The sequence below is a fragment of the Coenobita brevimanus genome, chromosome 93 (assembly GCF_032717465.1).
Source record: "Coenobita brevimanus isolate Jiangsu-jjx chromosome 93, ASM3271746v2, whole genome shotgun sequence".
In the NCBI taxonomy this organism is placed as follows: Eukaryota; Metazoa; Arthropoda; class Malacostraca; order Decapoda; family Coenobitidae; genus Coenobita; species Coenobita brevimanus.
In genome coordinates this window covers 49,863,171-49,881,199 of record NC_137046.1, presented here as the reverse complement: position 1 = coordinate 49,881,199, position 18,029 = coordinate 49,863,171, and the positions used below count along the sequence as shown (strand labels likewise).

At 43.6% G+C, this 18,029-nt stretch overlaps 1 protein-coding gene across 1 annotated transcript in view; it reads right to left on the bottom strand.

The window, feature by feature from the left end:
• Window positions 1-324: 324 nt before the first annotated feature.
• The window catches only part of LOC145412502 (EF-hand domain-containing protein D2 homolog), a 49,044-nt gene continuing 31,339 nt past the window's right edge, over window positions 325-18,029 (bottom strand). The window contains exons 3-4 of the mRNA XM_080282389.1: window positions 2,668-2,922; window positions 325-768 (exon numbers count right to left, since the gene is read on the bottom strand). Coding sequence (XP_080138515.1) covers window positions 556-768; window positions 2,668-2,922 — 468 coding nt within the window. The 3' untranslated portion in view covers window positions 325-555. The remainder of the gene's footprint in view (window positions 769-2,667; window positions 2,923-18,029) is intronic.

Sequence of the window (18,029 nt, the reverse complement as noted above, 5' to 3'; positions counted from 1 at the left end):
TGGAAAACTAATCTCCTGTATTGATAAAATCCAAATACTTTATATAACAAATGACAGTATGGTATGTTCTGTACGGATTGAGCACCATGGCTGTAACTGACATTAAGACCTGCCAGATTCTATCTGAAATACAGTATCATCTAACCACCAGTTTCAGAATTTGGCTATGTGCTTCAGCACTATTTGAGGTATATATATTATATATATATATATATATATATATATATATATATATATATATATATATATATATATATATATATATATATATATATATATATATATATATATAAATATATATAATGTGATATATAATTTCTGCCCACAGCACACTATGTATGTTTAACAGGGCTACTCTGAAAACTAGCAATATTAACATCAAAATATGACAATACGGTACTATACTGTACTAAGAGCACAATCAGTGTTTTCTACATATTCCACATTTTTAAAACTCAGAAAAAAGTCGCATTTTTTTCCCAGATTGTTTTACTATACATTACATTCACATGTTCAGTACTGTATTAAAAAAGATTGTTCATGCTATAAGATTCCTTATGCAGCAGGCTGAAACTGCTCTCTCTTTTTCTGGAATTCTTCTTGTCTCCGTTTCTTTTCCTCTTCCTCTTTCTTCTTGTTTTCCACTGCTCTGTAGGCTGCATCCCCTACCTCTAGGATGCGCGCCTTAGCCTCAAAGAATCTCTTTGCGCCACCTACGCCTACATTGTCCACGTCAACTTCCTCTTGTGCTGCCAATTTTACCACAAGCTGAAAAGAGTAATTTCAGTATAATTAATGGCAGTTACCACAAATGTTATCAGTTCACAAAGTATAGCTGACTTGTGTACTTTTACCAGTTTTATTATCCATTCAAGATTGGTAAATACAGTACTGAAACTGGAAGTCAGTCAGTGGCTACCACTGACCTGACACGTATTTCCATAAGTGACCATGAGTGTAAAGTATGGCTACTTGGCAGCCCGCCACGTGATCCTTGTGCTCTTTTTCAGAGACATTAGCCTCACACAGACCCATACTCCTGACTGGAATTCTTCTACTTCAAAGCCTTTAAACAGATTTATGACATCTTTAGGGAGAAAGCACTGCCCACGTATTCCCTGAATTTCTAGGCAATTAAATGGGTAGGGGTGGTGTGGACCTTGAACCCCCTGACCCTCAAAACAACTACCCAGAGACAATTTAGGAGGCCTCATATCTGGGTACTGATGCCTGCCCTGGGCACAGTAATGCAAGGCAAGCTTGTGTGGAATGTTTGGTATCAGTAATGAATGTTCAAGTGAAGTGGTAGTGAAAGCTTTTAACCCTTTAGTTGCCATATAGACACCCTAACACGTTAGAAGTAATCTTTATAATCCCCTCCCTCCAGTGGCTGAGCTTGGATACAGTGGCCCCTCCAGTTACACGGGGTTCCATTTGCGATTTTCATCATTTACACGGAGAAATAAACCCTACCCTGATTCCTATTATGTAGGAATCTGGTTTGTGCGGGAAAATCCCAGAAATCGAGCACCCCACCCACAAAACATGGGGGGAGCGAATTTGAGGGGTTCGAAGTCTAGCCTCATCCCTCGAGGGGTTAGAGGAACTACTCATTTCCTCTCATAGCCTCAGATACACCCCATCCCGACATCCAAGCATCTCCATCCGTGTCGTGGTAAGTGATCACCACTCTTATTAACCTTTTTTTTTTATGCCCAGCGTTGTTCCTAGAGTTTGTGTGATTACTACAATAAATATTAGGTATGATCTGGGGGAAGGGGGTAATTTTTCAGGAGGGCCAAAAGGGGGACATTGGGAAAAATTTTTGGATTTCACCATACCAGTTAGCCTTATAACATGGGTTTCCATGGTACCATTTGCACCACTTGATTTCTGTAGAAAAATTCAGTGATACATTAGCCGCATAACTGGAGGGTCACAGTATTGTTTGTATTTTCACTAATGCCAAACAAATGACATTCTCTACCTATGAGAATGTAACACATCGGAAGGGTAAGGAAGGAAGATATATTATGATGACACTGGGAGATGAAAATAACACAGTAATGTGGGTAAGTTGGAAGGTGTGACATATTGTTGTTGTGGCTCCAGCCTCATTTGAACATGAACTCAGTGGAATGCAGTAAACCAGCCAACACTTCTAAAAATCTTTGGTTGAGGTTACGTTTAAAGATGTCTGTTGTGAAAGTGTGGTGCATGAGGTAAGTGGATGTGTGGAGGGCTGCATTACAGTGAGGGCACTTTTTTTTTTTTTTTTTTTTTTTCCAGTTTTGTGAATGGGTGATGGCCACTTCATATTCTGGTTAGGTGCACTCCTGTCCCTCTAGAAAGAGCAACTTGTATGGGAGTTCATGAAGCATGTTGGTTGGCTGGATGTTACTGATGAAGCAGTGACTCAGTTTTATTTATTTATTTATTTATATTTGAACAAGTTAGTGAAATTTCTCTCTCTCTCTCTCTCTCTCTCTCTCTCTCTCTCTCTCTCCAAGGAAAGAAAATTCTCTAAATGAATAAGAAATAAACAACTAAATAATATAAACAAGACAAAGGAAATAAATCTCTAAATAAATAAATAATATTATGTATATATATATATATATATATATATATATATATATATATATATATATTAGGAACCAAACCTACATCCAAGTTTATTTTTCCCGTTTTTGATTCAAGATCTTTGACAAGCTTCATAAACTCTTTCAAGGTGACTTTCCCATCTTTGACCACTTTATCGTAGGTTTCCTTTGCTTCAAGGTGTGTTTGGGTGAGGTCAAGTGCTTCCAAAAGTTTCTTGAAGCTATCCAAGGAGATGGAGCCTTTCTTTGTGTTTGGTTCAGCGTACTTGCAGAAGAGTGAGAAAAGTTTGTTGAGTTCATCTTCCGAGTATTCCGGGTTCTGAAATGAAAGCCGACAGTTAGTACGTGATAATAACAACCTCCAGAAAATCAACATTTAGTACAGCGATGAAAAACTATGTGCAATATCACATGCAGTATACAGATCTAAAATGTTAATATCTCACTAATCATATTTAAAAATACAGTATCTGAATCTACCTACTGTACTGTAGCTGTCACAAGATATTCAGTTCCCAAGTTCGTCTTGAGTAATAATAATAATAATAATAATATGGAACCCTCAGAGCAACACTTTTTTTTTTTTTATTCCTCACCCAATCCTACATTGCCCCATGAGAAGCTTAGGAGCCCGGGGCTAGGCAAGTTGGTTCCGACATTTAAGATGTGAGTGACCAGCCTCACTCATCCCTGAGTGGCATTACGTGAGCAATACAACCCAACCACCCCATGGATATAAACCTTCACCGGCTCAGTCCAATTGGAGCGCCGTAATTACTCACTATCAGGCGCCAAAATTTGGTCATATGGTTACCACCCAGTATAGTAAATGGTTTCCTGGTGTACAAGAAACCATTTGGCTTTTCACTCAGTGTAAAGTCACCCACAGGCAGAAGGAAGAGGAAAGAATGAAGGAAAGAAAGAAGAGGGAGTGTAAAGTCACCAGTAGGCACAAGGACAAGGAAAGAATGAAGGAAAGAAAGACAGAAGAGGATGGAAGGAAAGAAAGATGGAGGAGAGGAAAGGGCAGATACCCGAGAGCAGCACTACATCGAGTGAGTGGATGGTGAGCGCCCCTACCTACCACAACGTGCAATACCTACGCCCTAAATTTTTTTTCCTTGTGATCTTGCCCTTTACTCTTCCCCCCAAAATTAAATTATTTCATTCTTGCCCGTCCCTCCGTGATTTAGTGTCATACGGTTTTTGTTGCCAGGTGCCAGAGGTTTATTTTTTTAGTTCAGCTCAGTTGCCGCCCCTCAACCGTTCAACCAAGTTTGTCTCAAACTGAATCAAAATTGGTTTGAGTTCACCTTGCTTTGCGGTCTTGGCCTTTGACCTAATGTTCTGAAAACTGAATCACCTCATTTATGACTGCCCCTCAGCCCTTCCTCCAGACTGGTTCAAACCGTTCACCCCCCCCACCACCACCACCACCACACACACACACTTTCTGTCTGGTCGAAGAAACCATTCCCTTGGTTGAGTAATTCACCTCTGGCACACCATTGTAACCATCACCTATCACTTGTCAATAAAGACACTAATGTGCATTATCCCTAATATAATACCATTTTAGGGATATCACATTCAGTCCTGACGTTATGACATTTGTGGGGGTGTTTTTGTACGGCACATCGCTGGGGCCATATGGTCGTACTGAATTCATATCTACAGTTTGTTCCCCATGGGCTCAGTCCTGAGACCACAGTCCTCAGCACACCTTTTTATCCATGCCACCATCACCTCACGAACTCGCTCATGCTTTGTACCAAACCATCATCTGTGCCTACCACTTCAACTACCATCAGTCTCGTGTATATCATTTCATTACTCTATGAATCAGTTCTTTCCAAATCAGTTCTTTCCATGTATCACTCAAGTACCTCTCCTACCTGATTATTTATTATTCTACCCATTTCCTCTGCAATGAACACTGACTCTTCATATCCCTGCCGTATCAAGGAGTCTCACGTAGAGTTAAATGTTTTGGATTAGCAGGTATCAAGTAAAAGACGCTATCGGATTGAACGGGATACTCATGCTGTACAAATAACTTCTGTGCCATACCAACACACTCATAAATACACTTTTGCAGTTCATCTGAACTTCTCTAGGCTACATAATTTTGTATCTTTGCCGTAGGGTTATCACAGAACCAGCCATTTCTCTTATTCTCTCAGCCATTATATTCGTACACTTTGTGCAATTCTTCGTTTGCACCAATTTCCTCCTTTGTGGTGCTTGCTTTCATTCACGGTTTTATTTCACACAGCCTGAACCGGGGAATGATGAGAAAGTGAGATCATCTGGTAAACTTATGGAAAATTTATGAGTCAATATTTCATTTCGTTTCATTTGATAAAGGCTCCAACATGTCTGCATGCGTTGGCCTTAGTCACCTAAAGGCGGCTGTCCATGCTGCTCGATCTCTGACAGCCTTCCTGTTCAGTCCCTTATCCCTGAGTTCACACTCAGTGACTTCGTCCCAGGTCTTTTTCTGTCTGCCTCTCGCAACCCAACCCCTAACGTTCATACTTCTCAATTTCTGCTCCCAGTTGTCATCCCCCATCCTCTTCACATGCCTATACCTTCTCAGTCTATCTCTCTTCATCACACCATCAATACACTTCAATCCCATCCTTCCTCCTAACTCTTCCATCGTAAACCTAGCCTCCCCAGGCCTCGCATTCAAAGACTTACTGCACATCTACCTCATCATTGTCATTTCTGTACCTTTGAGCCCGCGAATATCCTCTTCCTCTACTGCTCAGGTCTCACTACCATTCAGCATTACACTCCTAACACATGCCGCATACAAAGATCCCTTAGCATGGAAGGAGAGCCCTCACAATGTTAGGAGAGAAAACAGTTCCCTGAACTTCCTCCAACCACTGCTCACTCCAGCCCCACCTGCAGCACATAAGATATCTTCCAAGTAACAAAACTCTTCCACACACTGCAGAGGATCACCAGCAAGATCAGTCCTTTCACGCCTGACTTTCTCCACATGCTCTCCCCGACACACCGTACACGTGAAATCAGCATTATCTGGCAGTCTGCTCCTAATACCACTACATCTCTTACGCACCCACTTATCAGAAACACTGCACAAGATGGAATTACTTACCACGCCCTTGTGGCAAACTGCACATGGCAACTCTCCCACTTCTTCGAGAGTACTGCCACCAACCCTAGATACCATCACCTTTGTTACCTCCGCCGACGAAGATGGACGAAGTTATATTTTCACCTACGTTTGTCTGTTTGTTTGTTTGTTTGTCCAGAAGTTCTCTATGACTTTCAATGAAATTTTGTGGAAGGGTGGGCCATGGACCAAGAAAGAATTGATTAAATTTGGGGGTGGATCCGGATCCTGCACTGGCATTGGCGGAGGTATGCACTTTCTCAATGCATTCTAGTTTTATCTGCATTTACTGTCAAGCCTTTGTGTCCCATACCCTCTCTCCATTTCCTAAATCTTTCCTCCGCCTCCCTTTCATTCTCTACAGTCAACACCAAATCATCGGTATACAACGATGATTTGGTGGTAACAACTTTATTTATTTATTATTTATTTATTTATTGGTGCACTGACGACGCCCGGAATTATTATTCTGTCACCTTCATGTGCGTTCTGCGGTGGAATTCTCGAATAAATTTACGATCAACCTGCTCTCGCACCTCGAATTTGAACGCATGGAGAACAGGATGCATGGGAAGTTCCATAAGTCCTTTCCTGTCCTTCCTGCAAAAACAGGTAACAGTTCTTTGAAAACTTTCTTCTCGTCACCATATTTTTTTGCTGCTGAAAGAACGAGACATGGGATGATCTCTTTGCCCTTCATACAAATAAAAATCTGACTTGGAGAGGGTACTGATCGGCCCTGAACGTGCCTGTGGTAGTAATTTATTCTTTATTCGTCCCCCTCTGACCCTGACAGGATGTTCATACGATGAACTCCATGTGGTAACTAAGATTTGGTTGTGCTAAAAGGACAAGGAGAGGAGAGAGGCACCATCTTCTCATATTGCTTGTTCTTCCTATTAAAAAAAAAAAAAAAATAAAAAAATAAAAAAAATAAAAAAAACAGATCTTAGAATAATAATATGTTGTGCTGTGAATCGCGTCCCCTTTCCCTGCTACCCGATCCCTGGACTTCTATAGGGACCGGTTTTCCGAGTCGGGTAACCACTTAATCTTAGGGCGTAATTCCCATCCTGACCAGTATTTTCAACCTCCGGCGTATCCAAAGTTGATTATTTTATTGTTTTATTGTTCATCAGTTTTTATTATTTTTCATGTAAAACGCCTGGCATATAAGAGCAACATGAGCTTATTTATTTCTTCTTTTTGGAGAAAACTGTAAATACACCTTCACTGCACTAAAACCATTAACTTTATGGCACCCATTTTTACTGGGTATACTCTTATGTTCCCTCCCCAGCCCTACCAGAATTCCATCTCATCCCCCCCACTTCTTTTTCCCCGCACGGTTATTTCTTTACTCCCCTAGGCACTTATTTTTGGACGATATTATAAACTAAACCTTCGCTGCACTCAAATCACGAATTACACAACACCCATTTTCACATGGTATACTTTCCTGTCCTAACCCCGTCGCTCGCCATCATTCCATCCCATCCCACCCATTCCTTTGCTCACTACTCCCACCTCCTTATCCACTCCCCTCCCCCCAGTTCCGTGGCGGGATGAACGCCAAAGCGCTTTTATTTGCATATTTATATTTAATATCTGATGGCTAGTTCTGGCGTGTACAATAGAAGTCCCCGAACTTTAACGGTAGGATTTTACATATTCGTCACTTCAGGCCCAAATACCATACATATACTGTATGTGCGTGGAGCTGGGGGTATATAATGGGTGACTGCAAGACACCGATAACATTATCAAAACGCGAGAAATTGCCGAAATCTGGCGAGTGAGGTACTGTACTATCCTGCTTTATTCGTAGTGTGTGTGTGTGTGTGTGTGTGTGTGTGTGTGTGTGTGTGTGTGTGTGTGTGTGTGTGTGTGTGTGTGTATAATAACATTGCCATGCAAATCTCATGTCCTCGCTAACAGCAGCGTGAGATAGGGGGGCATGTCGTGTCCTATGGCTGCACACAACTGGCTCGCCCGACAATCAAATATCCACCCCCACAGCACATCACGTCTCCAATCACTGTTTCTCCGTCTACGCCTTATATCTGCCCTACCCTTTTCCGAATCTAACGTTAACCATACAACTGTCTACTGACACCATCATTTGGTTCACCATCTGTGCTTTGTATTCATTCTTCCTTTCAGGTAAACCCCTATGCCGTTGCCTCCTCTTGTGTCATGTATCTGTCCTGCTCTTTACCAAACCCTCCATAGCCCCAGTGTGTACCTTGTATTTGTCATACCGTCCTCCCAACTAGACCTACACTATAATACCACTGCCTATTAGCATTATAATCTGCTTCTCCGTTTGTGCCTTTGCATTTGTTCTGTTTTCCCTACCTACCTAAGCCATACCACTGCCTTCTGTCACTGTCTTCTGTTTCACATTTTGTACCTCGAATCTGTCTCACCCTCCTCCTAACTTCCCCTGTGAATTACTCCTTCATGACCCCAACACCAGTGTCGTCTGCGTCTGGATCTGTTACTGACCGAGGCTGAGACAGGGGCTTTGGTTCAGCAGTTTCCTCGCATGATACACTTCCGCTTAGCTACTATGAGTTTTCCCTTTCATGAAGAGAGAGATCTTATTAGTTTTTAAGCCTTGCTGCCCCAGGGATGATTTTATGCAGCTTAGAGCGTCCACCGTCCTCCAAGAATAAAAGTTTTGTGTGGGGGGGGGGTCCTTGTGCTGTAAGTGGAAACGACATGAAAAGCTGATTTAGCAAGAGATCGTCTACCATTTGACTGTTAGTATTTCTCAAAGCAACAAAATCGTTTATACTTAGAAAATGCAAACAAGTAAAACATATGCTGACGAACTTTGACCTTGTCCTGTGACCTTGACCTTTGCGTGAGTGTTTTCAAAATCGAACTCCTCGTTCATGCCTTACCTTCAACACTTCCGCAAGGTTTGGTTCAAATTAAATAAAAACTGTTTAGTTATTTTGTTTTCACAGGCCCACACAGGTCGAACACTGACCTTCCCTATAACTTTTAACTGTTCTTAAAATAGACTTCCTTTAGTCATGCCTTATCCTCAGTCCTTCCGCCAAGTTTGGTCAGAATTGATTCAAAAATTTCACTTGGCCTTGCCATGTGATCCTGATCTTTGACCTGTTTTTTTTTTTTTTTAAAGACAGGTCAATGTTCAAAAATCAACCCTTTGGCTAACCCTTAACCCACTTACCAAGTGCGAAGTAAAATAAAAACAGAAAACTAATACAGTACAACTCGATCCATTCGTTCAATTACTTACCGGTACATGCATAGTTAACTTCGTAGTCTGTTAGTGACAAAGTAATATGTTGGTGCTTATCAGCATAAGAAAAAAGAAAAAAAAAAAAGCCTGCCTAATATGAAGTGAAGCTTGGACATTGTTGGAAGGACACAAGTCAAGAGTGAGAGCAGTGGAAATGAGTTATTTAAGAGGAGCCTGTGGAGTCACATGGAGAGACAGGCTGACGAATGAGGATATACAGGAGCGTTGTGGTGTGGATGTGATAGGAAGTGTTATGAGGAACACACTGAGGTGGTTTGGCCACGTGGAGAGGATGGAGGGTGAAAGACTGACGAAGAGAGTGTATGTGAGTGAGGTGGAAGGAGGAAGAGGGAGGGGGAGGCCGAGGATGAGATGGAGGGACGGGGTGGAGAGGTATATGAGAGAGGGGGGTGTGAGTTGGGAGCAGGGCAGTGAAATGGCGGGGGACAGGACGACGTGGAGGCGATTTGTTTGTGGCTACCCCAAACGGGATTGAGGCGTCTAGCAATAGATAGATAGACTAATATGCTTTTCCACAAGCACCGAGGGAAGCACGCCGACATCAATATGAAGAGAATATTGCTACCAAGGGAAAGAATACCCCAGCCTATACTTTTTCAGTTTTAGTTTTTATTTATATACTGGTATTTCCTGTTTTGCATTTATCTGTCTTTTTACATATTTCTTCACTTTTTTTTTCCGGGGAGGAGGGGGGGGGGGACGGGTTCAGTGTTTCCCCCCTGACTGGATCATACCAGTTCGGTAGCTAGTGACGTGTGGTGGAATGTCACTTACACTTTTCGTTTTTGTTGTGTTTATATTTCCTGTTATTATTACTACGTATTTTTTTCGGTTACCACTTACCCCCTCCCCCCGTCCCACTGGATTATATCAGTTTGCTGGTGAATGACGTGCGTGACCGGAATATCCCGTACTGATGCATGTGGTCAGGGCGTCACCCACCATGTTTATTTTCACCCTCACAGCCCAGACTCAACTTCCGGTACCCTCTCCGCCAGAGAGGGAGAAAGAGAGGGAGAGGGAGAGAGAGAGGGTGAGAAAGAGATATTCAAGGGTCCTGCTAAGTTTCTGGAACAGTATTTTCTATTCCAATCCTGCGCTTCAGGCTATCCGGTAAGTGTTTCATTTTATTCACACATTTTTTCTACATGCTGATAACTCTATATCGTTTTAAGTTTGCAAGTCTCTTTGCTATTTTTTTTTTTTTTTTACAATGTCCCTGTTTTATTTTCTTTCTCATTCTGTTATCAGATATTCAGAGATATTGATGTAATAGGAGGCTGCAGTTAAGCACCTCTTCCTTAACGGTTATTATAATGCATCTTAATATTCTCAGGCATGCCATTTATATCATTTTCATATCGACAAAATTTTCATTAGTAACACAAAAGAGGGTAGTGTTCACTATTCAGTGTAATGTGCAAAATAAGCCACTGAGGCAGAAATGGAGTGACATCTCCAGCCAGCCCTTATAGTCAATAGGATAAACAGCTTCAGTTGCCGCTAAGAAAGGTTTCCTTCTGGAGGTGGCAAGAATAATATGACAAAGGCTTCACGGTACTCAAAGGGTTAAGGATTCGGCTTTGTGCGTGCGTGTTCGCGAGAGCTGAGTCCCGGATACACAAATTAATGTTAGCAGTTCACTGTGGTAAGAAATATTTCATTCATGCAGGAAGGCCAGAGAAGGCAGAATACTGAAACTTCCCACGCCTCTTGTTCTTCCCGGAAAAAAAAAAAAAAAAAACTGACAGGAAAATGATTGTTTATCAGTGATACCCACACGAACGAATGAGGCTCACTGGAAAGTTCCCATGTCTTGTTCTTAAAAGCAGATGTAGTTACAGCCAAGAAATTACAGTGTTTGTTCATGACAGACCCACAGGAGTCGTCTTAGTTACTGCAAGGAACTGATCTTAATTTTATGAGTGAGGCCCATAGGAAACTTACCCTTCTTTTCTTCTGCCTACGAAAATTAATATTAGTTATGGCCAGGAAATTATCACAATTTAGTCTGTGAACGAGGGTGCATTAAACAACGGCAATAGGGCGCGTCTTTTTACTCAGTGTCAGCGGATATACGCGGGTCTGATTAGATAGCATGGAGCGTGAAGGGCAAGTCGCGTACTATCCTCTCACCATTGTTGTTGACATGTAACCCCGAAAAAACTGCACCCATTTCATATTATATATATATATATATATATGGCATTTATGGTAGATGATCAAGGAATGACCCCTTCACTACGATGATGATTTTATCTTATACCAAGTATAGGGATGAAACCCTGTCTTTTAGCCGTTTCATTATTTCTTCCAGATCTCTACCATTAGCCTTTTCAACGTATTGTATTCAGCTTTCGTTGGGGGAAGGGACAACCACGAGTATTACAGACTCCCAGCCTTTGAGTGTTTCTTATTTACGTTAAAAAATAAAACTATAATACTGCATCTAGTTTAGGCGGAGTATCTTGTACTGAAGGGGTTGATTTAACTCTTTTGGGACTTTCCTCGGACTGTTGTAACTAACAGTGTATGTGGAGTCCAACTGCGGTTCCGGATCTTTTTCCAGGAAAAAATGATGGCCAGAGTTCACCCTTACTCATGCTTGTGAAGTACAGTCCAAATGGGGAAGAGCTGTCTGCTTAGAGATGCAAATCAAAATGTTGTACTGACTGTGTTATTATTAAAATGAGTACATATTTGTGGTATGAACTGCCTGATGTCAACACATGCAGGCATATCAGTGAACATACCGCACTACCTCCACCCACTTTAAATTAATGTCCGCCACGGATTGAGTTTCGAACCCTAGACTCAGACTCGGGCACCTGCGCATCGCGAGACGACCGCCGCCTTAGCTGATTACAGCCAGGTAATACCATTCATTCAGCTTAAGTAACATTTCCCATCATAAGCTTTAAATTCTGTTCTGTTTCAGTTTTCTGTGATCAGTATTAATGAGTTACACGTCCGTTTGCAGGTGGTGTTCATTCATTCATTTCAACGCGAAGTAAAGTTTTCCTCTCTATTCCCCTTCTTCATCTCCCTCATTTATCCTTCATTTCCTCATCTTTTTTTCCCTCTTCCTCCTCCTTTCCCCCTTCACTTCCTCCTCTTTCTCCTCCTCCTCCCTCATCTTCATTCCTCATTCTCCCCCCTCTTCTTCCCATTTTCCTACTTCTTGTCCTCCCTAACTCTTCCTCCTCGTCTTCCCTAATTCTTCCTCCCCAATTTCTCCTTCCCCTTCCTCCCTCATTCTTCCCATCCTTCCTCCTTCAGTCCTTCTCTTATTATTGTCTCATTCTTCCTTATTTTCCCCGTCTTCCACTTCATCCCTCCTCCTCCCACTTCCTCCTTTTTCCGCCTCTTCCTCCTTCCCTTCCCCCCTAGTGAGCAGCGGGCAGGGTGGGGTAGGGAGGATTGCGTAATGACGATGTGCCTCAGATCTTTATCATCCGCGCCCCCACCAGCATTCAAGAGGAGAGACCAGGATGCGCAGCTCTCATCTGCCCGGTGTGTGTGGTGGGAGGGCGTGTGGGTGCGGGTGTGGTTGTGGGTATGGTGTGGGTGTGTGGGGTGGGTGTGCGGGGTGTGTGTGACGGTGTGGGTGAGTGGGGAGTGGTTGAGTGGGGCGTGGTTGAGTGGGATATGGGTGTGTGGGATGTGGGTGTGTGGGATGTGGGTGTGTGGGGTGTGGGTGCGTGGGGTGTGGGTGCGTGGGGTGTGGGGTGTGGGTGCGTGGGGTGTGGGTGCGTGGGGTGTGGGTGTGTGGGGTGTGGGTGCGTGGGGTGTGGGTGTGTGGGGTGGGTGAGTGAGGTGTGGGTGCGGGTGTGTATGTGGGGTGATAGGATGGGGAGGTGATGGTTTGACTGTAGGTGTGACTGTTTGTTTGTGGATGTGGAAGAGGGGACTTGAATGTTTGTGTGTGGTGCCTGAGTCTGTGTTTCTGTGAGTGTCAGTGCGCGTGCATGTGTGAATATTTGCGTGTGGGCATGTGTGTGGACGAATATGTAAGGAATAGATGTTTATTTGTTCACGTAAAGGTGCCCTGGGTGTGGAGGTTAAGGTGAGAAGTGAGTGTACAGTGAACAAGGAAGTGAAAATAAGAGGTGACGGTGGAGACAAGGGTGAGAGGTGAGGGTGAAGATGAAGCGGAGAGATGCAGTGAGGTGAGAGGCGAGGGTGAAAGGTGAGAGGTGAGGGATGAGAGGTGCTGTGCATGTGAAGGTGAGAGATGCAGTTAGTGGAGGTGAGGACGAGAGACAGGTGTGTATGGTAGTAGGTGTCTTGTGAGGGTCAGAGGTGAGATGAAAGGTGCATCGGATGTGAAAGGTCGGTAGTACAGACGAAAGGTGCACCAGGTATGTATGGGAAGATGAAAGACAAAGGTGAGAGAGTGACATATGAGGATGGCGTGAGGGGTGAGGGTGAGATCCCACTCAACCTGCTAGTGTGAAGGTAAATGGCGAAATGTAAAGAATGAGAGTGAGAGGTGAGGCGAAGTGAAAGAAGCAAAATGTGGAGGTTGAGGTGAGGGTATGTGTGTGGCAGCTTTAAGTGGAAGGGATGAAGGCAGGTCAGGCAGGCTGGTGCGGTGGTGCCGTGTGAACAACAGCTGTACGTGGTTCCCCTACCCACCCGCATGAACTTATTAATTTCATCCTCTCTACCGCCTCGCGACTTTATTAAGCTTAGGTACACACCCATGGACCAACACTAGTCAACCCCTGTAATCTGTTCATTTTATCCTTTCCACCGCCAGAAGACTTATACTTTATTCAGTAAAGGCTGAGACCATATGAACAACAGTTGTAGTTCCATGAGACAGAGAGGGATGTCTGCCCACATACCAGATTTTATAAGACTTATTACTGGGAATCTGAGTTCTTTATGACGACGACGACAAATATCAAGATAATGATTGTTTTTTCGTGGCAACCTGGGTTAGGATGATGGTGACTGGGGGAATGTAGGACGTGACAACTGAAGATGTAGGGAATGTTCCGGTATTTATTTAGGTGTACAGTACGTGTAGATGTAATGAGATTCAGTAAGTACTGCAGCGGGTAGTAAATGAGAGTATAAGAGGAACTGATCTGTCTTTCCCTCTGCCACTGACCTCCACAGATTTAACTTATTGATAACATATACATCTTTAATTTTTTTTCCCCTGTCTCCAGACGATTTCTTTCAGCTTAGAGAAAATCTCCTACTGGATAGATAGATATCTCCGCAAAATGAAATTCGCACCAACAGTTTCAATATGTGGATGTCTTGCCTTAATGTTTTTATTCTTGCTTATGCCAGGCGATTTTATTCAGCACAGGAGTGGCCTCCCATAACCTAAATGTTAAAAAATAACTGATGAAAATGATGGCATTTTTGGAGGAAGAAGAGAAGTGAAGGAGAAGGAGGAGGAGGAGGAGGAGATGTAAAGTTGACATGTGGAGGTATATGGAATGTTGAAGGACTCATGGGCCTCAGGAACAGGCTATGAAGCCTATGCCCAGAGTCGGACGCATCTGTATATACTGTACATAAAAAAAAAAATAGTAGTGGAGCTTAATGTAGGAACCTTTCTACTGTTTGAACCCTACGAGCTCTGGAATGCTTATGTAAGGTGTGGTGATGTACTGTGTGTGTGTGTGTGTGTGTGTGTGTGTGTGTGTGTGTGTGTGTAGAGAGAGAGAGGAGGGGGGCTGTTGAGAGGGGGGTTAAGGTTACTGATTATAATAAGTAGAGTTAATGGTGGCGTAAAGACAGAGGGACGTAAGTAGGGATATGTGGACGGGAAGGAGTGGGGGAGAGAGGAGGGGAGAAAGGGATGGGAGGAAGAAAGGGAAAAAAGAAGGAGGAAAGAGAAACTAGAAGGGACAGGGAGGGTGGGAGGGAAGAAGGAAGGAAGGAAGAGCGGAAGGAAGATGAAAGGAAGGAAGAGCGGAAGGAGGGAAGGAAGATGAAGGAAGAGCGGAAGGAGGGAGGGAAGAAGAAAGGAAGGAGGGAGGGAGAGAGGAAGGGAGAAAGGACTGGGAGGAGGAAGAAAAGGAAAAAAGAAGGGGGAAAGAGACTGGAAAAGGGAGGGTGGAAGGGAGAAAGGAAAGGAAGAAAGGAGGGAAGCGAACATGAATGAGAAGTGCCTAGGGAAGGAGGAAGGAGGGAGGGAGGGAGAGGTGACAAGGTTACTCCATGAGGTGATATGAGGTGGGTGTGAAAGTGTGAGCGACTGAAGGAGGAAAGGACTAAATGGAGTCTTGGAAGGAAGGAAGGAGGGACTGAAAGAAGGAAGGAAAGAAGGGCGGAATGAATGAGTGAAAGAAGGAAAAGGGAAGGAATGGAGAAAGGATGTAAAGGTTATTTCATGAAGTAATGGAGCGTGAAGGAGTGCGGAAAGGAATTAGAAGGAAATGGAGGGAGGGAAAAGATGAGGGGAGGGAGGGAAGGAAAGATGGAGGGAAAGAAGGAAAGAAGGGGGGAAGAAGGAAGGAGGGAAGAAAGGAAGGGTGAAAGAGGGCAGGAATGACAAGCGGGATGGGTGGAAATGTTAACTCTGAAAGGTGATAAGAGTGAAGATGCAGGTGTGAGGGAAGTCAAGTGGAGGAAGGCAGATAACACACTCACTACCCAAACACCATCCATCATCACAATCATCAGCATCATAGTCGCCTTTCACAGTCACCTTTTTCACCCCATCCCCACTTCAACCCCATCCCCATTTAGCCACTTCTTTCTTCACTACTCTGCCACTATCTTCCCCTCCTCCCCCCATTTCCAGTAGGCCACCTGCTCTCCCCTCCATTCCACTCTCCTCATCCCACTTTCCCATTCTTCTCACCTTCCAAACCACTCTGTCATCCCTCTCCAGCTAACCATCTTCCCGCTCTGCCATTGCCATTTCCCCCTCTCCCTCCCGAATCATGCCATACCCTACCCTGCAAACCCCACTGCCTTTTCATCATCCTGTCTCTTTCCCTCAGCCATCATTTTCCCCCTTCCCCCCCCACTCTGCCACCCCCCATTTGCCATCCCCCTCCCCTTCCTCCACACTGTCAACCTTACTCCACTCTGCCATTTCTCCATCCCTCCACCCCCTTCCTCTGCCTGTCCCCCTTCCCCCTCCCCCCCCCTCGCACAGGTACAGACCCTCAGCAAAATCGATGGGCAGGTGGGGTAAGCGGTGAAGAGGTGGAGGAGGAGGAGGAGGACGAAGAGGAGGAAGAGGGAAGAACAGGCAGATAAAAAAAAAAGGAAGAAAGAAAGAAGAGGGAAGAGATAACACAAGAGAGTGGGGATGGAAATTGAAATAACATGGAAGAGGAAAAAGTAAGAAGAGGAAGGAAAATGAAAAGGGAAAGGAGATGGGAGAGATGGAGGAAAGGAGAGGATGGGAATGGTGGAGAAAACATGGAGAAGAAAAAGGCAAAGAGAGAGAGAGGGGTGGAGAGGGAGGGAGAGGGGTAGAGGGAGGGGGAACGGGAGAGGGAGAGGGAGAAAAATATGAGGTGTAGAGGAAGGATTAGGAGAAACGAGGAGAGGAATGATGATAGATGAGTGGACAGCGAGGAGGAAAAGTGGATGAAGAGGAGGAGGGAGAAGACAGTGAGGAGGGGGAAGGGATGAAGGAAGGAGAGGAGGGAGAAGGAGGAGGGAGGCGCGAGGGAAAAGGGAAAACTAAACGATGAGGAGATGGATGAGCAGGAATGAGGCAAGTGGTGCGGGGAAGGGATGAAAATGGAAGATTAGAAAAAGTAAGAATAAGAGAGAGAGAGAGAGGAGTAAAAGGAGTCAAGGAAGTGAAGAGACCCTTGACTTTAATACCTTTTTCCTTATCCTGACCTTGGAGTAAAAATAAACTAGGTTGAGAGAGGAAGGTAAATGAGCAGGAAGTGTTGGAGGAGGTAGAGACTAGGAGGAAGAGGAGGGACTATACACGAAAAGGAAGAAGAAGAGGCAGAGACGAGGAGGAAGATGAGGAGAATGTAGAGACTGGGAGGAAAATGGGGAGGAGGAGAAGAAGAAAATGAGAGGAAGAGGAGAAGGAAGAGAAAAGGAGTTAAGTAAGGAGTTAAAACGATATGAAAAGAGATAAAGAGGACGAGCAAGACGCCAAGAGGACGCAGGTGTGGAAAATACAGGAGGGGATAAAAAGAAAAGGCAAAGAGAAGACAACTCGGGCATTAACACCAATTAACCCACACAAAAAAGCCATAATATCGCAAAAATAATTAGCTAAAAAATTTCACTATCATCTCAAATCCCGTCGCTCACAGGGAACTGGGATCCAATAATATTTCAGTTAATCCATTCAGTCCAAGGACGATTTTATATTTTCTTGAAACTCCGGACGATTTCATTCAATTTTGGAAGCACCTCCATTTGCGGAAGGGCTAATGTAGGCACATCTAACAGCTGCATTTCAAAGTTTCTCTCCTGAGCTGAATGAAATTGTCTGGAGGTAGCAAGTTTATTATAAACTAAGTCCTCGGGTTCATGAGGTTAAACCAGAAGACTCCACAATACTGTTAATATATATATATATATATATATATATATATATATATATATATATATATATATATATATATATATATATATATATATATATATATATCAAAGATATCCCAAACACTCATCTCATATCTCGTCCCTCACAGGAAACTCGCAGGCAATAACGATTCAATTACACCAGAATAGGCCACTATATCGCTTAATAACCAAACAAGCATCTCAGATCACGGCAGTAACTAGATTCCAAGCCAATAACATTCCATTTATATTAAACTTAACAGTAGGAGTAACAGTCTTTCTTATTTTACCTCTTCTAAGGCGTAGGATGTCAAGGCTAGGCTACCGTCGACCAGTACATTTATGGATGGATGACGTGTCTACTTCCCTTGGTGGCATATGATCGAAAAGCCTCTTGTCACCCCTTGGAGACAGAACCTATGGAAGGTGGTCACTCCGACTGGGACGTGCTAACCAC